General features: G+C 30.4%; 2 protein-coding genes across 2 annotated transcripts in view; both read left to right on the top strand.

The window, feature by feature from the left end:
- The first annotated feature begins 34 nt into the window (after nucleotides 1–34).
- On the top strand, nucleotides 35–9,908 carry LOC107440159 (glutathione S-transferase D7). The gene is made up of 6 exons (XM_016053004.4): nucleotides 35–503; nucleotides 599–798; nucleotides 4,385–4,443; nucleotides 5,337–5,478; nucleotides 7,879–8,043; nucleotides 9,641–9,908. The coding sequence occupies exons 2-6, from the start codon at nucleotides 658–660 to the stop codon at nucleotides 9,782–9,784; spliced, it is 651 nt and encodes a 216-aa protein (XP_015908490.2). The 5' UTR covers nucleotides 35–503; nucleotides 599–657; the 3' UTR covers nucleotides 9,785–9,908.
- A 9,985-nt stretch (nucleotides 9,909–19,893) lies between these two features.
- Nucleotides 19,894–22,319, top strand: part of LOC107440174 (glutathione S-transferase 1-1) — a gene marked incomplete in the record, with an annotated part of 31,590 nt that continues 29,164 nt past the window's right edge. The window contains 1 exon segment of the mRNA XM_071178953.1: nucleotides 19,894–20,146. Coding sequence (XP_071035054.1) covers nucleotides 19,973–20,146 — 174 coding nt within the window.

Genomic DNA, 22,319 nt, shown 5'->3' with positions numbered 1-22,319 from the left:
ATGTGTTTTATAGATAAACAATCCGGTTAGTAAAATGAAAAAGCGCTTAGTGTGTCTTTGCTCCGGAGATATTTCTTCCTGTCATTCGTAGCAACGATAACGCCATCTGGTGTTTAACGGCAGTAACTCACTTGGCACTTTGAGTTCCTTTTTTTTATTGATTTATTTATATATTTCAGCAGTTTATGCTTAGTCATGATAAAATAAATAGCCACAGGTTATCAGCGACTTTATCACTTAACAAGATACTAAGGATCGTCTAACATTCTAAAAAGAACTCCTCTTTTTACTCGATGTGAAATCTAATCACAATCAACAGCTATTATTTGGAACAACGCCAAATTTATCTATTCCTTGTTTGGGTTAATAAAAAAGCCTGTTTATATACCTCTATTTCCTCTCGTAAAACACTAACGTCGTTCTGCTTGAAGAATTCTTAAAGTAAAATTGATAGACAGTTTATTTCTGTCTAGAGAAGGTATTAAATTCTGAAAATATCAAAGGTTCGTATGAGGAATTTAATTTGTTATTATTTCATAATTTTTTTTTCTCGATAATTAAATTTTTCTATTAACATCATAACCTTTCTCTTTTTCAGTGTTAAATTTTTGAAAACAATTAAGTAAACCTGTAAATTTTTTATAAGATCAAAACAAAATGGCTATTACCTTGTATGAAATGGCAGTAAGTCCACCATGCAGAGCTGTTCTCATGGTAATTCGACATTTAGGAATAGAAGTCAATCGCAAACATCTCAATTTACTCACAGGTGATCATTTAAAACCTGAATTTGTGAAGGTAAGATGTTTATTTTTAAATATTAAACGTTTCATGGTATCAGTTTCTAATATTTCAGGTGACTAGGGATCCAATAGCCTGCTCGCTGCCCTCGCAAATCCTCAGAGCTGCTTTTGACCTCTTCCAGATTGCTCAATAGATTTTGTCTTTTTATCTAGCTGTGCATAGATCCGATTTTATTTTAGTGCATTTTATTTCGCAATGATAGTAGTATACACTACTAATGATGCAAAAAGGACTGTTATAAAAAGAGTAGTAGGTTCATAAATGTTTCAATGACGTGAGTATTTCCCCATGTTAGCTACCACTTAAATCTTTAAAAAAATCATAATTCCGTAATTAAACGTTGAAGCTTTATATTACTAATATAAATATGAGACAAGTGGATGTGCTAGTTCTTTTCCCCACAAGATAAAAACCAAAAATAAAATAATAGTGTTTATGGTTTTTATGTTTTTGCAAAAGGGAAGTTTTATTTCCGAACGGTTTTAATGAGTAAATATGCGTTTTCCATTGCTTTAAATATGTATTCACTTGAGTAGCCAAAAACTTTTACGTATGTAGTGCTTTCGTTTTCCTCTGTCATTAGTGTTTCGTTTCGTATGTCATTAGTAACTATCACTGAATTTCCACTGGTTGAGCCTCGTCAGTTAGTTACACGGTCAGTTCGTGGTAACAACAGTGTAAAATATGGTAGGCAAAAAAAAACTAACGAAATTACAATGTTTTAAGTATTTACTGAAAATTTCCTTAAAATTGCTTAATTTTTTATTTATTACAAATCATAATTTTTATTTATTTCAATCTCTTTGTAGTGCGCTTTGCATTGCTATTCCAAAATACGAACGCTCCCAAGCCGCGCTTCAGGCCTGACGGGGCTGTTCTTAAAAATATGCGTAACGCTCAATGTGTTAACTTCAGCTCTGACTCTTACTTGAACTTATCATCCTTCTCTAACTTGCTGCTAATCATTAATTTAACGGTTACAATAGTTGACTTAGCTCGTATTAAACTTATACTAGACCCAAACTCCTATGCTCTTCGAATCCTTACAGTTAACTAGTTGCACGGTTGCTGCTAGTTCATTGTAAGGAGTTTAATTTTAGAAACTCAGCATTTAAATGCGTTTTATTTTCATCATGTCGGTCTTGAGAATGAGCTCTTACTTTTAATGCTCGAAATACTTTAACTTTTTTGACTTTAAATTCTTTTAAAGCAAATGAAGTAATTCCACTTACAAGTAAGTACCCAATAGATATTTTTATCCTTTATGAGATAAAAATGAATGAAAGCAGCTACTTTACAAAAAACACTGTAGATTTTATGTTTTGGGTTAATTGAAATCACTGAATGGTAGTGAAATTAATAAATACAAATATACTTGTAAAATAACTAGGCTTAATGATGCACAATATTATCTTTGATTATGGATCTTTAAACTACAAATGTCCTTGGATTTTTTTTCTTCAATCTGTCATTATCAAATGGTTTGATAAGAGAACAACACGTTTTAATAAGATTAAGTCTTGATTAAGCAATTTCTCAAAATATAATTTTTGTTGAGTTCAATTATAACAAAATAAATTTCTCTCCATTGTGATAAGACGGTTATAGATTATTTTGCGTATTGTTTAGAAGTTCAAGTTGTACTTTTTTTTATTTAAATTATTTCAAGAGTAAAGACCAAGGTTTTGAAAAAGATAAGATAAGGACTTCGTGATTAATCATTTTACTCTAATTATTAAAACTTCCAATAAGAAATTTTTTTTCCACTTTAAGATTATAATTTAATATCGTTTGTTGCTAAATGGGCAACTTTCTGAAATTTTTCAAGAACTAAACTTCTTGGCACTTTCTAAAAGCTTAAGTGTCGAAAATGACATGTTTGATTTACTACTGTTTGAACTTTTGGGAAAATGCGGACTCTTATGCAGCACATACGAATCTTCAAATTTTCCTATTAAACCTATTTTTCTGTAATCTCTTTAATGTTAAAATAAAAATCCATTGTTGCTGAAATCGCCATGCTAAACTCTCAGCAAGCGCTTTTCAATCCCATGACGAAAAGACTGTTAGAAGAAAATTTTCTAACATAAACTCGTAACTGCAAAAGTATTTCTGGAGATTTGGCGAAGGCAGCGAGTAAGGAGTGAAGCTTCCTGAAAATTTTGTGCAAAAAAAGGGAATTGTAACATTATTGATATTTATGATTTTATGTTACAATGATTTTATTGATATGTATGTTATATGCCCTAATTATTCCAGACTTATTGAACATATCAGGAGCCAAAACCGAATTTTTAAAAAAAAAATGGTAGGGAAAGGTAGAAGGAACAAATTGTTTGTACTAATTCTTATCGACCTAAATGTATCCAAATCTTAAAAAGTGATCAACTTGATTCCTCAAATTAAATCAAAATTAATACCTTAAAAATATCCTGAAGCTTCATTAAGCTTATACCACCACTTTTTGACTTTTTTTCCGCTTGTGGCCACCCTGGATGTACATTTTTATTTAAATAAAACTGACGCTATAATAACTTTTTTCAGTGAATTTAAGGGAATCGCATTAAAACAATAAATTTATGAAGAAAAAAAAAACCATCGGTGTACTGGAGGTGTTAGAAATACCTCCAAGTTTGAACCGCCAATGAAACAGATTTGATGCTTTGTACACTTACCATCAACAATGTTTTCTTTTACTGACACATCTTTTTTATTTCATTTTTATCGCTTCATCATTTACCAAGTAATATTCGGCCATCAAAAGCGTTCTTAAAATAAAAAACAAATTTATGAAGAAAAAAATAGTATATGTGGAATTACAAATGGATATTTCTTCCTGCTATATACCACTTTAACTCTAAAAAAAGTAAAGTGCTTTGAATTCAGATACATTATCAATATATTAGAGTCCAAATAACTATTCCGTTTCTAGAAATAATGTGTACTTTAGTGATACTGTGTGTACTTTTAATAATATTTCACTTGTATACTTTAGTGTTCATCAGTACACTAGTGGCACTATGTGTTGTGATGAATACAGGCATAGTACACTAGAAAAGACACTTTTTCTTCTCTGAAGAAATAAACCTTTTCTTTTTAAAATGACGCTATTCATAATGTGCTTAGTTTTATATCTTTATTTTTCACTAGGATTCTTAATATATTATATATTAAGGGAGGTGATAATGAAACACCTTTTTCAATTTTTGCTTCTTTTTGGTATTGCTCTAATTATCTTTATTTACAGCGCACAGTTAACCCTTCTTTCTTTCAATTAAATTAAAAAAAAATGATTTTTTTATATCTTCCTCATTATGAATTTTTATAAAATTTTTTTAGGCAAAAATTTAAAGTAAATGTAGTGTGATTTTACGCTTTTGTACTTTTTAAATTCATCTCAAAACTCATTTTTTTTATTTTCATAACTTAAAATATTTCATTTTGTGACCTTTTATAGGAAATGCCTATAAAAAATACTGTCTTATTCGTTGAAAGCATTGTTTTATCTTTAAACTATCAGTTTATTATAAAATATGCAATAAAGAAATTAAATTTTTTAATTTTTCTTAAATGATTTCAGCTAAACCCTTTACACCAAGTTCCAGTTCTTGATGATAATGGTTTTGTTCTTAGTGAAAGGTGAGGCACACCACTTTTTTAAAAATCTATTTTAAAAAGAGTAATTTAATATACAGGGTGTTCTGTATTTCTCACTCTTAAAGTATATTTTTAGGATCCTTGTCAAAAGTGAAGTCAAATAAGTATGTATTGTAGGAGTCGCTCATTAAGCGAGGAAGAAACAGAAACGGTATCAAAATATGTCGAACCATTAGTGAGGAAGATTGGATGAAAACATCTAAGTCTGTTTAATTGCTGGTGAAAACAGACAGGGTTTGAAAAGAGATAATAAGATGTACCTTCAAGTTTCAACAGACAAACAAGCTGGTTTTAATATTTTTAATTTCACTTTCCTGACTATTGTTTCGACAGATTTTGATAGCGGTTTATTGCTTCCTCGCTAATGTTTCTATAATCACCTTTCAACACTTAATGTTTTGCAAAAACAACGCGTATAAAGTAAACATAAAGTACAAAAATGAACATACTGTAGGTCGGTATAAACAAGGACATTCCTTAGCGTCTAACCCAGAATGGTATTTAGATACTGAAAAAGGTTCTTGTTTTTATAGAACCGGAACTATACTACGTTTATTTCGGTACTTTATTTGTGCTTTATTAACGCTGTATTTCTGCTTTAGCATACTAAGTACAAAGCAAATCTTATCCTCCTTTTAGACTTCTCTATTTACACCAACAATCAAACTGAGCTCGAAGTTTTCGAGCCCGCCTTCCTCGGTAGCGATTCGTTAGATTCCAATAATGCTTTTGCTTTTTTTTCCTCGCTTATATACTATTTTGCCACTCTAATGGCTATATTTTGACAAGGATACTGAATATATGTCTTTATACGAAGTACCTCGTATAACGAAGATATGCCGGGATTATTTAATTTTTATTCATATGTCTTTCAGCCGTGCCATCCTCACCTATCTGTGTAATAAATATGCTCCAGACAGTTCCCTGTATCCTAAAGATCCAAAGGTTAGAGCCATTGTAGACAGGATGCTTTATTTTGACTCCGGTACTCTTCATATGACACAAAAAGCCGTTACCGTAAGCAAAACATTTTGTTATCTTTTTATTTAAAATTGCGGATTATAAACACATTAACTATTTATGTGGTATGATAATCATCCCTTTCCTGACCAATGTGAATAAATAGTCTCCGTTAAACAAACATTTCGATTACTTTTTATTTAAAATTAGACATAATAATCACATTTACTATTCATGTGGTAAGATAATCATCACTTTCGTGATCAATGTGATTAAATAGCCTCTATAAACTAAACATTTCGATTTCATTTTATTTAAAATAACTGATAATAATCATTTACTATTTATGTGGTAAAATAATCATCATTTTCCAAGATCAATGTGATTAAATAGTCGACACATAGTAATCATTATATTTAGGATTATTTTACTCGTGGGGAATATCTTTTTCTCTTTTGCATGGTTTTTTTTATTAACGATTCTTAGATATTTTTGAATCGTTGCAATCGGTTCCTCCTTCCAAGATGCATATATTTTTAAAAATCGACATTTTTGGTGTAATTTTTGTCGAAATATTCAAGTTTGAAGACTTTATATATAAAAAGCGGTCGCATAAATCTTACTGCAAACATCTAGGGAAGTTCGGGAACATCATCAGAATTAAAACGTATAGGAACACATGCCTAGAAATGTCGGAATGTGTTCACTAAGGGTTCTTTTCTATTATAAAACTGCCTCTTCGTACGCTTTTCAATCGATCATAATAGGGAATCACCCCTATAGTTTACGATCGCATTTTCGGGCATGGGTTCTAGTGTAATTTTAATCATAATAATGTGCTTTAACTTCGCTAGAAGTTTGCTGCAACCTTTGAGCGACAGCCTGTTACACATATATATAACGTCTCTAAACTTGAACATTTCGTTTAAAATAGACTAAAAATTTTATCTTAAAAGAACTGTAGCTTCAGAAGCAAAAGTAATTTCAGACACTTTAGAGTAGTTACGAAAAAACATTTTTGTTGAAAAAAGATCAAATCAAAAAAGTAAGTTTAAAATGTGCCTTCCAATAGAATAGCAATTCTTTTAACCTTTCTTAACTTTCTAGTAAATCCTGATACTGATGTCACATCAGTTCAGTACTAAAAGGTTTCCATCACGTTAAAAACGCTCTGAATTTTTTTTGTTGAGCATGTAATAAACTATACTCTGTTGCAAGTTAAGAAAAAAAAAAACCTTTATCCCTATGAAGAAAGCCTTTTTGCATTAAGTGCACATTAAATGGATGCCAAGCTCCAAGCGCGAATGTATATCAACATCGCCAACTTTTGAAACGACTTTGCCCAGCCTCCTTTTTGCTTTCTTTCTTATTAAAAACAATAATCAATTAACAAGTAATGAGAATTATTAAAAATGACATAAAATCGTAAAAAATATTCTTCTTTCTATCTGCATTTAAGAAAACGATGAAGGAATAATAAATATTGTTCTTGCCGACGATTTTCTTCAACAGCGAATCAAAAATATAAATTCGTTATCTCGCATTTAGTTTGTTAAGAGCATAAGACGAGCCATTTTTAGTGGTCCAATCTAATCCAATGCTCTTGTAACGCCATACAGTCGTTTCTTTTTCAAGAACGAATGTTCTCTTTATTTATCGCAATATATCGCCAAGTGCAGGATTTCAGTAAGATTACGAAACAATAACCTCTTTTTAAAAATAATTCTATAATATTTATTGTAAATGATAGCATGAATTAAATTTCTGTCTGACGTGTTTAACTTTTAAAAGCTTTATATTGCTTTTAAAACATATTTGTATAATTTTGTGGCGTATGAAATCATCTGCTCCAGAGTTGCATTATTTTTTATATCTGCTTGGCGATGATTTTATTCGCCACAGATTCGCCAGTGACTGAAGATACTCGAAGAAACGATATAACCACTAGCGCAGAATATGTGACAAGAAAAGTACAATGGATCTAAATAATAATGATATGAAAATTGGCAAACTTAGCATAACAGAAATTTAAAAAATGCTATTTTTCAAAACTATTAACAAACATACATATTTTCTCTAACTAAACTATTTAGTTATGTATGTCTCTAATTTAGTTGGAAATCATATATGACTGCCAGATCTTGCGCGTGCAACAGTTAGTGGTTGTTTGGCTGTCTCGTTTGAGTCTAAGGGGAGAGTTTATCGTCTATCTCAACCTTCCATGTATCAAAAGGTGCCTCTAGATAGTATCAAGTTAACATGTCTAATACATTAGTTATTTAATATTTATAGTGGTAGTTAGCCATAATTTGAATAACGAAACAAAGCAGAACTATATGCAGTCGGGAATGATTACTTAAATTCTATACCGCGATGGTCTTTTCTTAACTTGCAACTGAGTATACCGATAAAACTAAACAAATAAGCACAGATTAATATTTTAAAAATATTTTTTAGAGACCAATAATGTTAACAGGGAAATCTGCAGGCGAAGAGCAACATGAAGCTTATCGAAATGCACTGAGATTCTTTGAAGAATTCCTTTCAAGAACTTCTTACGCTGCTGGAAATCATATCACTCTTGCAGATTATTCTATCTTTGCCACCCTCACAATGGCTGAGGTGAGTAAGCATTAAGCCATAGCTTTCACCAATGCATTGGTAAAAGTAAAAATAAATAAATAAATCTGCAAAAAATCTTAAAGTATTTGTAACATATTTTGTTTTTCAGAATTTTTGCGAAAAGAGAATGTAGAAAATTTAAAAAAAAATCATTTCTCAGGTACCTTTAGGTTTTCTGTAGAAAAAGATTGTGGAAAATTTTGGAAATCTTAAGAGGCATATTTTCTTTAGAGTTTTTGCAGGAAAAGATTGTTGAGAATTTGAAATAATTCGTGTTTTACATATCTTCAGATTTGCTTCATAAAAATTATGTAGAAAATATAAAGAAAAAAAATATATATGATCCAAAAACCTATTGCTCTGCAGATTTTTTTCCGCAAAGTAAAAACTTTCTAACGTTTTTTTTAACTAAAAACATTTTAAAAATATTTACATGAGTGAAAATGTAATTACGAATTTTATTTGAAAACAAAATAATAATAATTAAAAATAAGCTCAAAAATATCGATACTTCGGTTGGTCCTTTAAAGAATGGGTACGTAATTTTAGAGAAATAATTAAACAGCAAATAAAAATTTATAAACTTTTTTTTCGCAGGAGTTAGACGCTTATTAAAGTAGAATACAAACTCAATTCGAATCAATTACACTTATTTTCAGGTAATAATTATTTGTTTACACAAAATTAAATAACTCTTAAAAAAATGCGGATGAAACTATCCGTATCATTTAGAAACTTTCAACATAATAAAATATAAATATTTGTTGTTCTATTTTAGTCAAACCAATCATCACTAAAAAATAAAGTTAAAAAAAGGAAAAATTGGTAGCAAGTTTGAAGAAGATGTCAAATAAATACTGAAAGAATTCATAAAAAAAGTTTTATCATATTTATGCTCATATAATTTAAGTAGAATTCAAATATTAAATAGTTTCAACCACACTTATTTTCAGACAATTAATTGTTTACATAAACTCTATATTTTTTTAAAAAGAACAACAACTTACTTTGGTCTTTAAAAATATCTCGCAGAAGATATTGATATTTATAACCAACACTGAAGAACCGTTCCAATTCTGAGTTTATGATTATCTATGTTCAACTCCACAGCCTTGAAATTTTGAACACAACCCGGAAGACAAGGTAACTCTTGGATCAAGCATTAGGACAAACTAACCTTCGTGATCTACTTTTTGATGGTACTAACCCACATTTACGTTACATGGAGGAAAAAACCGTGAAAATCTCCCTCTGTTAGCCTGACGACAGTGGGATTCTAATCCATAATCTGTCTAGCACTGAGGATATTTTACGTCATCACTGAGGTCGAAGGGAGCCGGGAGCTGACTTCAAATCAATTGGCCACCGCTAGGATTCGAACCTGTGCACCTCATTGGGGGAAAACGACCTCCCTTCCTCCCCATTTTTTATTTTTAGAAATTTTCTGTTTTTTTTTCTTCCGGCAAAGATGTTAACAGTGTCTGAGTAAGTGTTGTAGTAGTGTGAACTTTATGTAAAGCATTGCAATTAAATAAAAAACAATATCGGATTATTTTCATGCCAAACTTGTTTTGAATTCAGTCTTTTATATTTTCAGGCATTTAAAATTAAATTTGACGACTATCCCAAGGTTTCAGCTTGGATGGAAAAATTAAAATCTGAAGTACCTTCACACAAGGAACTAAATGAAGAGCCACTACAACAATTAAAAGAATATATGAAATCTAAAAATTACATTTAGCAACTTTGTTCAAAGATAGGCATTCTTTTCAAAAAATAAGAAGCTATTCCTTTTTTGTTCCTACATTTGATATACTTGAAATTGTAATTTAATTTGCTAAATAAAGTTCCACAATTTATTGTAAGATTAAAAGAGTTTTTATTCGAAGAATACAGTATTAGTAGTTTGCCATTGATATTCACTGAGTACAGTGACGAAAAGGGCACCTCGCGATTTTCCAATCCAGCGACCTTTAACGACCCACTTCCCTGTTTAGTAATTTTTAAGCTCCAAAAATGAGGGCGAGTCGTTAAAGGCCACTGAATTGTAAATTAACATCCAAGACGCAGCTTCATTACATAATATTCCATATTAATGTGTATAAAAAGAACATGTTATTCCTTATTATAAGTAATAAATAAATTTTAAATTAATTTGCTTATTTTAAAGCTTAGTGGGAATTACATATCATTTTAGTCATTTTTCTACAAATCATTTCAGTGAGTTTCTCACATATTATTTTAGTGAGGGTCATCTTAAGAGAGTTTTCCACAAGGAAAAGACAAAAAAAGTATTTTTTTAATACAAACGTCAATTTAGGAAATATCGGGTAAAAGTATTCAGGAAAAACGATATGAAGATTAAAAAAATCAGTGAAGGAAAAACTAAGCTTGCCTATACAGCGATGTGTAATTAGCGTGCTTTTTTATTATAATTATCAAAAGACGTGATTATTATTAATAATTACAGGATTAACTGAGATAATAAACTATTAGGAATGTGTGGGTTTTAGCCCAGTTTATGCTTCCCTGACATTCTTTACTGTACTGCTTAGGTATAAGTTCATTGCCCGGCATTTCCTTCACAAATTTTTTAAAATGAATAGCTGTTGTAAAAATGTTTAGACTTGCCTAGTACTTCACACTCAATTATTTTTAGGTAAAGGATCGTTGCCCGGAATTGATAAAACATATATTTCCGTCTTTAAATATTTAAACCGAAAATAACTAATTATTTTGTTCCTGTCTTGAAAGAAATGAAGCATAACCCTCCTCCTTTAAAAAATCCACAAACATTGGGAAGTTGCTTGGAATTGGAAGGCTTGTGACGTTTAGACACTTTCGAAACATTAAAAAAAAAGCGACTGTTGTTGTTAAGTTTCTCGTCTGTCAAACCTAATAAAGATCTTCGGGAATGCCCGTCATAATATGAGCTACCTTATCTTCTTCGCTCATGCTAGGATTTCAATGCTAGGATCATGCTCCTGTTAGGATTCATGCACAATTTTTATTTATGAGAGATTTGCTTCTCCTGGAAGTTGAGCTATGATATTTAATTCTTCTTCAGCACAATATACAGAAGCAGGCTGCGCTGATTGCAGTCTATAACTGATTGCAGGCTGTTAGGGAATATACCTCTCAAGCAAGTTTGGAGTATTTCCAATGATGTTAAAAAAAAACTCATTATTTTTTACCATTTCATTATTTTTACTACGGCCATCGTTACAAAATGAGGAATTAACAAATCACATGGCGCCCTCCAAACGGTTTTATTTTGCAACTCTATAGAATTTTTTCAACTATTGTCCTAGACATTGATACAATTCCCCTCAAAAAGTAAATGGATATTTAATGTGTGGCAGAATCGGTTGAGTAGCAGATGATTCAGGTTTTTCCAGATATTTTGGGCTTCAGCATTATAAGTGTTTACTCCTTCTCAGATCGCCAGGATCAAGACAACTGGGTGTCCCCTTGAACAATCTACTTGATTCACGTGTCCACTTGATTAAATTTCCCAGAAAAGGTAGATGGATATTTAATGTGTGGTAGAATTAGTTGAGTAACAGATGATTCAGGTATTTCCAGACATTTTGTGCCTGAGCCTGAGAAGTGTCGACTCCTTCTTAGATCGTCAGGAACAAGACAACTGACGTGTCCACTTGAAACACGTGAGCTAATATGGATTTAAGTAACAGAAATGATGTAATAATAAGTCTGGAAAACATAGAAATAAGGAATAGATGCTTAAACAACACATTTACATATTCTTCGAACTCTGGGGATCAATCGTTTGCGTGCAAAAAATAAATAAATAATAAATTGTATTTTTTGAATTTTTATTTCCCAGAGCTATTCAACAGATTTAATTCAAATAATACAATAATGCATATTACAGTAATAATAATGATGTATGTACATTCCATTTATAATCCAATGGCGTTGTTATTATTTAACAAATGCGGTTTAAAAAGAAAAAAAATTAGTTTAAAGGTAATTCTTAAGAAAATTTTAAGATACTTTTTGCATTAAATATTCCCTACTATATTTGTACGCAACAGAGTTACAGGATAAAAATGATCAGCAGACCTTTTTTAGAACACTCATTTTTTTATTATTATTTTTTGATCTGTTGCCATTCGCAACTCTCATAAAAGTAATATGAATAGTCATGTGACATATGATGTTCCTACAATACTCCCTCACCAGTAACTAAGTTACGATGCTTGGCAAGTATGTCAAATTTGTCATATAATGACATTATATGTCAGCATATATACAGTTCAAAAATTATACTACATAATGACTCATCATAATACGAAAACATATATACAAGATATTAATATAACATATATACAAATTATACCATTCTAGTTTCAATGCAATAAAAAATATATATATAAAATAAATGTATATGTATCTAATTAATACAGTTTTGTTCTAAAAAGCGAACAGGCTTTTTTATTTTTCTGCCAAATCTAGACATTTTAACATTTTGCTCGGAATTGGCTGCATTTTCTTGTAATTTATTTGATGTTAAACATTCGTTAGGTTTTGCAGCTTTTAGGTTTTCATCGTAATCTGGATTCTCATTTTCAGAATTCAGTAGATAAGCTGGTTTAAGCCTGTCTATTGAAATGCTTNGAAGCCGCAATCTTCCAGTATCTGGACAAATGTCGATGAGTTTGCTAATAGCGATTTTATGAGACTACTTTTATGTGACCGAATGGCAGGTTAGACAGGTTTAAAAAGCGGAATAACAGAAATTCAGGAAAAATTATCTGAGAGTCGGGAAGTGTTTCCATAGCTGATGTTGAGGATTGCTTATCAGCTAAAGATTACTGATTTTTTTTGTACGCAAGACGAAGACTAATGAAAAATAACACATTTTTGCTACTACATAATATTTTTCAGTCATTTATTTGAATAATGTGTAATAAAAGGGAGGAGTTTGAGAACCATTAGTTAAATTGCCTGCGTAACGGATATAGTGAACTCCCGGTTATAGTGAACCGAAATTTCGGTCCCTTGAAGGTTCACTATAGCAGGGTTTGACTGTATTCCATATTAATGTGTATAAAAAGAGCATGTTATTCCTTATTAATATGTAATAAATAAATTTTAAATTTATTTGTCTATTTTAAAGCGTAGTGGGAACTGCATATCATTTTAGTGATTTTTCACATATTATTTTAGTGAGGGTCATCTTAAGAGAGTTTTCCACAAGGAAAAGACAAAAAAATTATTATTTTTTATACAAAAGTCAGTTTAGGAAATACTGGGTAAATGTAATCCGGAAAAACGATTCAAATATTAAAAAAATCAGTGTAGGAAAAACTAAGACAGCGATATGTAATTAACGTGCTTTTTTTATTATAATTATCGGAAGACGTGATTATTATTAATAATTACCGGATTAACCGAGATAATAAACCAGTTTACGCTTCCTTGACATTCCCTACTGTATTGCTTGTTAAGTATTAAGTTCGATGCCCGACATTTCCTTCACAGATTTTTTAAAATGAAAAGCTGCTGCTTTGTTTGGACTTGCCTAGTACTTCACACTCCATTATTTTTAGGTAAAGAATCGTTGCCCGGAATTGATAAAACATGTGTCTTTAAATATCTAAACCGAAAATAACTAATTATTTTGTTCCTGTCTTGAAAGAAATAAAGCATAACCCTCCTCCTTTAAAAAGTCCACAAACATTGGGAAGTTGCTTAGAATTGGAGGGTTAGTGACTTTTAGACACTTTCGCAACATTCAATAAAAGCGACTGTTGTTGTTAAGTTTCTCGTCAGTCAAACTTGATAAAAGTCTTCGGGAAAGCCCGTCATAATATGAGCTACCTTATCTTTTTCGCTCATGCTAAGATTTCAGTGCTAGGATCATGCTCCTGTTAGGATTCATGCGCAATTTTTATTTATGAGAGATTTGCTTCTCCTGGAAGTTGAGCTATGATACTTAATTCTTCGTCAGCAATATATAGAAGCAGGCTGCGCTGATTGCAGGCTGTTAGGGAATATACCTCTCAAGCAAGTTTGGAATATTTCCAATGATGTTAAAAAAAAACTTATTATTTTTCAGCATTTCATTATTTTTATTATGGCCATCGTTACAAGACGAGGAATTAACAAATCACATTGCGCCCTCCAAACGGTTTTATTTTGCAACTCTATAGAATTTTTTCAACTATTGTCCTAGACATTGATACAATTATCCTCAAAATGTAGATGGATATGTAATGTGTGGCAGAATCGGTTGAGTAACAGATGATTCAGGTTTTTCCAGATATTTTGGGCCTCAGCATTATAAGTGTCTACTCCAGTGATTCTCAACCTTTTTTTTGTGACGGCACACTTTTAACGATTTCGAAATTTGACGGCACACAATGAAAAAAATTAGTTTAAAAGTTATTTACTTAACTATAATACACTGTGTTAAATAGTTTGTGATAATAATTTTGAATGTGAAATAAAGTACTACAAAAGCACATTTATTAAGGGATTAATTATTTCTTTCGACTAATTTTTTATTAGTTAATAACAGTTATTTATGTTTTTTGCTAGTTATTAATTGTTCGCTTGTTTTCTATAGCTAGTTTTTTTGCTGATTATTAATTCTTGTCAACTAGTGTTTTTGCTGATTATTAATTGTTAGCTTATTTTTTGTTAGTTTTTTTTTATAACTTTTAATTGCATAGCTTACTTTAATGATTAGCCTTTATTTAAGTTTGAAAGTTAATATTTAGCTTTGCTTTCCTTTGATAATTAATAATTTTAATGATCATTAAATTTCCTACTTATTTCAACATTTTTTAAAATTGTCAACGACAATTTAAACACTTCCTTCTTATTTTAAGATTGTCAGAGACAAGACAATCGCTGACAAAGATGTTCCCGCGGTTAAAGAGTGGAAAAATTATAATATACACTTTTCTTTAATTTAAACTTTACTCGTAATTAAAAAAGCATTATAATTTTTACTGTATCATTTCTAATATTTGGCGGCACATTTTAAGAATTTGGCGGCACACAAAAGTGCCGCGGCACAGTGGTTGAGAATCACTGGTCTACTCCTTCTCAGATCGCCAGGATCAAAACAACTGGTAGTGTCCCCTTGAACAATCTACTTGATTCATGTGTCCACTTGATTTAATTTCCCAGAAAAGGTAGATGGATATCTAATGTGTGGTAGAATTGGTTGAGTATTGATGATGGTTGAGTATTGATTGGTTGAGTATTGAACAGATGATTCAGGTATTTCCAGACATTCTGTGCCTCAGCCTAAGAAGTATCGACTTCTTCTTAGATCGCCAGAAACAAGACAACTGGCGTGTCAACTTGAAACACTTGAGATAATATAGATTTAAGTAGCAGAAATGATGTAATAATAAGTCTAGAAAACATAGAAATAAGGAATAGATGCTTAAACAACATATTTACATATTCTTCAAGCTCTGAGGATCAATCGTGGTTCCTTTCTGTCTCGCTAGGGTGAAGACTCTAACAAAAAACGACTCTCTAAAAATGAAATCGTTTGCGTGCAAAAAATAAATAAATGAAAAATTTTATTTTTTGAATTTTTATTTCCCTGAGCTATTCAACAGATTTAATTCAAATAATACAGTAATGCATATTACAGTAATAATTATGATGTATCTCCATTCCATTTATAATCCAATGGCGTTGTTATTATTTAACAAATGAGGTTTAAAAAGAATAAAAATTAGTTTAAAGGTAATTCTTAAGAAAATTTTAAGATACTTAATTTAAACTTAATTAATTAATTTTTTACTTAATTAATTTTAAGATAAATTTTAAGAACAAGAAAAAAAAGTGTTTACTATTTTGCATATTGACTATATTCTCCGTCGTGTTTCGTATTCTCAACGGCAGAGGGAAGTATTTGCGAATGTTTCTATTTCCGGTAGTAGATTAGCTTTTTTTGCACTATTTTTCGACTTATTTTTTTAATATTTGTGTATGCAACGACAAACGCAACAACAACGCGCGTTGTTATTTGAGACAAATGACTGCTAGCAGAACAACATGATCATCAGTTGCACCGGAGATTTCTTCAGTGTAGCATGGTAACGTTCCTTCTACAGTATGGCTTATTAAATTTAAAAACGAAAAATATTTTCTTTCTTTTGCAGGCGAGTACAAAATGGAATCGCTTTTTTTAGAGAAGGAACATCCAAACACACCGGAAATATATTTGCAAGTAAAGAGAAAAAAAAATAATACGTATCTTATCTTCTTATTAGAGTTAAAACATAATGCTTGCGAAATGATTCTATTAATTCTAATGATCTAATATGAAAGGTTTATTCAAACGTTATCTTCCATACTTTTCTAAATCATATTACTTCAAACATTAAAATACGCAAAAATTATGCAGAAACGCATAATGTTATATAATTTAATTTTGCAAAAAAGTTTTTTGATAACAAATTTTTATTAAAAAAATTTAAAATATCAATAAAAAAGGATTATTTATAAACTAAAAAGCGTAAACTAAGGAACGCTTACAATGAAAAAAACGATTCTGAAAATTCCTAATATTAAAAAAAGAAAAACATCATATTGTTTTATTTTTTATTTATTTATTTTTTAAGACTTAAAGCTCTTAATTAGACGTAGAAAATCATTCTGTAGAGAACTATCATCAAATTAGAAAGAAATTAGTTTGCAAGTAAATTTTTTATCATAAAAATCATAACACTTACTTCCTTTATAAATCTAGAGAATTCCAAAATAAAATGTTGTACGTTTGAAAATTTTAGTCTCAAATAGCATATATACAGGTTATCTCTTCATTACTTTAAGATGACCACAATTAAATTTTATAATTGCGAGATCTCGATATGAAATTCAATATGTAACTTAAAAGCAGAATGGCTGAATTCTAGTTAAAATTAATCATTCAAAATTAAAAAAAAAATTTAACAAGAGAATGATTAAAATTTAATAATCAACACAAATTGTACTTCCTGAAGTAACACGGATGATTCTTTATTGTTGCTTTCCGAATTATATAGATACGGAAATATATATTACTTTACGAAGAAGAAGAAGATTTTATAAGTATTACAGTTCTGCACGCTCTGAAATCACATTTATTCATTGGAATAAAGTAATTAATATGGACTTCACTTTAATTTACGATGAACTGAAGACAATAATAATAATAATAATAATAATAATAAAAAAACGCATTTTCTGTCATACACACATCTGTAACAGTATGCGATCACGAAATATCGGAAGAGTCGGTTTCAAATTTGTTGATAATAGAAAGGAAAAAAATTACTAAGAAATTGTTTTTCAAATGTTGGACGTGTTCTATTTTAGAATGATTACCAATGCTCTGGGTCGTTTTTTCAAGTTCTTCTGCATTTTCCTTAGGGAAATCGTGCTTCGTATTTGTTGTTGAAAAAAAGCGCTCTATTATGCCAATGATTCTGATTTAACTAAATTAAAACTTAATGAACAGTAGCCTGATAATATCCACCCCGCTAGAGGGAGTATTTAAGCGTTGAAATTGCAAATAATTATTTATTATCGATGGCGAAAAATTCGCTTGCAAGTGCCGGCAGTTGTTCTGAAAATAAGATCAGCTTATTATCTGAAAATAAGATCAGTTTTTTATGAAAATAAGATATTTAAATTTCTTAAAGTTTCATCCCGCCGAATTAAATGGAGTAATGCGTTAAGAAGGAAAGACGGGAAAAACAGAAATAGTCACGTTCTATAACGTCGGAGGATAACAGCAAGATTTACTGCAGGTTTTTTTTTGTTAATTAAAAAAAGATAGAAACTCTATGAGAAAATACATTATTTCGCTTTCTGGAACGAATTGGGTATAATATGAAAAAAGTACAACTGCTTCCACTTACTAGGAATAACATTTACCTTTTAGTTTAATTAATAAACTGAGTTTTAAATATGTTTACTAAATTCATAAACTTCGGTAAAACAACAATATAAGTTATTTCCAAAGGAACTAGACTAATACAATTCCAACCTGTAGCGACTTATAACAAGACACTTCGTTTGATGCTTTTACTTGTTGCTAGAAATCAGGTTCGCAGAAAATGCTGTTTACTAGTTAAATTTAGTAGGAATAACACGATCTGTGACGTAGGCTATAGTATACCCAATTGTATAGGTACATGATGTCACATTAAAGACAAAGAACTATATTTTGCCAATATCTGGAAGGAATGCCGATAATCATGGCACTCTTGCTGTTCTTACCATCAAAGAAAAATAATTGATTCTTCGATTAATCAGATACGTGAACGAACTATACGAACGAACATTTATGTAAGCATGTAAAGCAAACAAACATAATAAGTGAGAAGATTTAGTGAGTGTTCTTGTTCCTGTCCTTGAACTGAAAAGTTATTTTTAAGAATCAAATGTCGCCGTTGACCTCAAGAAAAAAAGTTATTTTTAGGATTAACCTGATATCTTATATCTTCTCTCTCTCTCTCTCTCTCTTTTTTTGCTATACTCTGTTATTCTGGAGAGAGCCTGTTTACATCTAAGTATAAGCCAAATGGATGCCAAGTTCTCAGCGTATATTAACATCGCCAATTCTTGAAACGACGTTGCACAGCCTTCTTTTTGCTTGGTTTCTTAAATCGTCTGTAATGACGAAAACTATATTGAATAAAAGCTATTTTGTTTCTCGTAAAATTAGAGTTAATTATATTCAAATAATACTTATTTAAATAATACTTTCTGTTCGCTTTTAAAGAAGCCGAAGAAAGAATAACAAATATTGTTTCTTGTAGACTGATTTTCTTCTACGGCGAAGCAAAAGAAAAAATTCTTTGTCTCACATTTGATTTGTTACGGCATGTCAACATAAGTCGCACCATTTTTAGCGGTCCAATCAAATCCAATGTTCTTGCAACGTTTTATAGTTGTTTCTTTTTCAAGAACGAATGTTTCCTTTATTTATTGAAATATGCCGCCAAGTCTAGGATTCCAGAAAGACTTCAAAACTATAACCTTTTTTTAAAAAAATAATTCTGTGATATATATCGTGAAGGAATTGAATTTCTATTCGGCGTGTTTAACTTTTAAAAGCTTTTAAATTGTTCTGAAAGCATATTTGAATAATTTAACAACGAAATGAAACGGAACTATATGCAATTGCGGATGATTATTTAAATCCTATACCGCAATGGTCTTTTCTTAACTTGCAATCAGGGTTGCCATGCGTAGTATTTTTATTACTACAGTAGTATTTTCGCACTAATAATAGGGATGGGGTATTATTCGCAGATTTTTTTTTTTAAAAGTGGCCTGTTTAAGTGTTTTTTTTCTTTTTTCAATTTTTAAATCAAAGAGCAGAAGTGCCACTCTAGTTTTGAAGTAAAAAGCAATTTTTGAAATAAGCCAACGGTATACACGACAAAATTGCTGAATTTTTTTACCAGAAGTATAAGTGCATAAAAGGGAAAAGATAATTGTTTTTCTACTTTAGTATTATTATATTCTAAGTTATATATTCTTTTATTTTTTACCATTAATAATTTCTGTTAATTATAATTTCCTTCAATTTATTTTTTCCCTTTAATTTTTATTTTTTTCCTTTAATTATTTTTTTCCTTTAAGTATTTTATCATTTTTAGATTATTTAAACTTCTAATTAACTACTGTAGATGGCGCTTAAAAATATGCAGTATTTAGTAATTTTTTTAGATTAAGTTGTATTTTTTAATTTCGCAATATGGCAACCCTGCTTGTAATGGAGTATAGAATTGTTTTAGAATCGGTAAGAACGTGACTAAGTAAAATCGCTGAATATCTATTTTTTCATATTTTGACTTCATGATAAGAGTTATCTTTATGTTCCTGATAAAAATGCTGTCTAAGCATTCTCAGTGACTACTTGTAAAATATTCGAGCTCTAATGATCACTTCTGTTCTACGATTAGCGAAAATGGCGATTTTCACAATGCACAGTGCCCCTATTTGCCCAGCTTGCCGTTCAGTGTTGATGACAGCTGAGCACTTGAAACTGAAAATTGATGTTAAAAATTATAATTTAAGCGAAGGAGAGCACAAAAATCCAGAATTTAAAAAGGTATGAAATTTATTTTTTACAATCCAATTTATACATCAAATTAATGCACAGAATGCTCAGAAATAATCTTCCTATATATTTTTACAAACCTTGTTAAAAATTAGTTCAAAAGCGTACGTATTTTGAAGAGAACAAATTTGTTTTCCAAGTAACATACATTTTCTAAATCAAAATTTTTTTCCTATTGTTATAAGTGACTTAAATGTAAAATTTCTATCGATCTGACAAATTATCTGTCAACGCAGTCGGGTATACAAAACATGGAAGTTAGTTTAATTGATGCTAATTGAAACTTGAAGGTGTTTTTCACAATAGTATTGCAACTCCACTCTGTGTTTCCTCTGGCAATCAAACATTTTTTGATGCTTTGCTTACCCGCCTTCCTTAACATTGATTTGTCAGATTTCAATAATTTGCATACGATTAAAAATTGGTGAGATTTCCGTGGCGATTTTCTGTGGCAGAAAATCGCCAAGTCTTGGCAACTTCGGGGCAGCGATCCGCAAGAAACGAAAAAAAAAAAATCTCAGAAAGGGACCAATTCGAAGGGTATAACTCGTAACATCTACTTGTTTTTAATTTTAAAAATTTTCCTGTTTAAAATCAATTTGGCGCTTTTGCAATTGTAGTTGGCCTGGCAGATCACGATACAGAAATATCTCCTGTACAAAGACTCAAACCTGTTTTATTTCCTGATTAACCATGGATGAGTTTCTAGTAGTTCACTTCTTGTTTCATCCGATAATCCAAAAGATTTTGATCTTTTATTCACTCGCTTTTCTCTACAGTTATTTGTCAGATTTCGATACAGTTTTGGTTTTGTTCTGGCTTAAAAATTAGTTTCCGAGTTTTTATGTGTATATTCCTTTGATCTCATTTTTTACACGGATTTAAAAATTTTATATCAAGAACGGTCTTTACGGAACACTGCACGATGGCTAATTTCTTCCGGTCCTTCCTTCAATTAAAAAAAAATCATTAAATAAACAACATAGAAAAAATTACAAGACAAAATTTATTTTCTTGCAAATTTTATGTAACTAAATCATTAAAATTTTGGTTAAGTTGTTTCTAAGAATCTTTAAACCTTAACTATCTGGAAGTATATCAAGTTTACATCTTATCTCGTTTAATTATAAGGAATATTTATAATTATATGACTAAATACAATTAAGTTATTTGTAATTATGATACTTAAATGTATGATAAAAATAAAATTATTTTAGTTATATCATACTGTACGATATTCGATCCAGTAAGTGAAAACAAAAATTATAAATACTTTTGTATTAACACCATTAAAACTCTTTCGTTTTCATAAAATGTCTTTGGTAAAGAATAGTTGTAGAAATTCTATTTTGGGACTTCAAGGCTGAAAACATTCCATTGAATCATAATTAGATTTATATTTCAAAGGAGGAGTTATTTTTAGAATCTTGTCCCTTTTTCACTTCCATATTAGGAAGCATTGACTGATTTTCCATAATGCGTAGAGTTACAAAGGTATGTACGACTGGAAACCGTTTACATCAAAATCTGTAAGTATTTAAAGCGGGACCGATGGTTTTCGCATGTATCTTGCTGAATAACATGTTCCAATAAACACTTGTCGGAACCATCCGGAGATTTGTACACACCTCCCTTGTGGAGTGGGGATGTGTGCTGTTATAACCATTAGCCTAACTTTAAATAAACCTTTTTATAACGTAAGATGACTTTTTACTGCATTATTAAAGCTGAATACAGCAATGATATCAGGGTTGTAGCCCTGTTATTATAAATCTGCGGATGGTTCCGGCAGATATTTTATGGAACACGTTATTCAGCAAGAGGGATGCGAAAACCATCGGTCCCGCATTAAATACTTTCAGATTTTGATGTAAACAGGTTCCAGTCGTACATACCTTTGTAACTCTACGCATTATGGAAAATCAGTCAATGCTTCCTAATATGGAAGTGAAAAAGGGACAAGATTCTAAAAATAACTGCTCCTTTGAAATATAAATCTCATTATGTTTCAACGGTATGCTTTCAGCCTTGAAGTCCCAAAATAGAATTTTTACACCTATTCTTTACCAAAGACATTTTATGAAAACGAAAGAGTTTTAATGTTGTTATTAATACAAAAGTATGTTTAATTTTTGTATTACATATATATATTGATTGATTGTGC

This window comes from Parasteatoda tepidariorum, chromosome 3 (genome assembly GCF_043381705.1).
Source record: "Parasteatoda tepidariorum isolate YZ-2023 chromosome 3, CAS_Ptep_4.0, whole genome shotgun sequence".
NCBI classification, from domain to species: Eukaryota; Metazoa; Arthropoda; class Arachnida; order Araneae; family Theridiidae; genus Parasteatoda; species Parasteatoda tepidariorum.
This window is presented reverse-complemented; position numbering and strand designations above follow the sequence as displayed.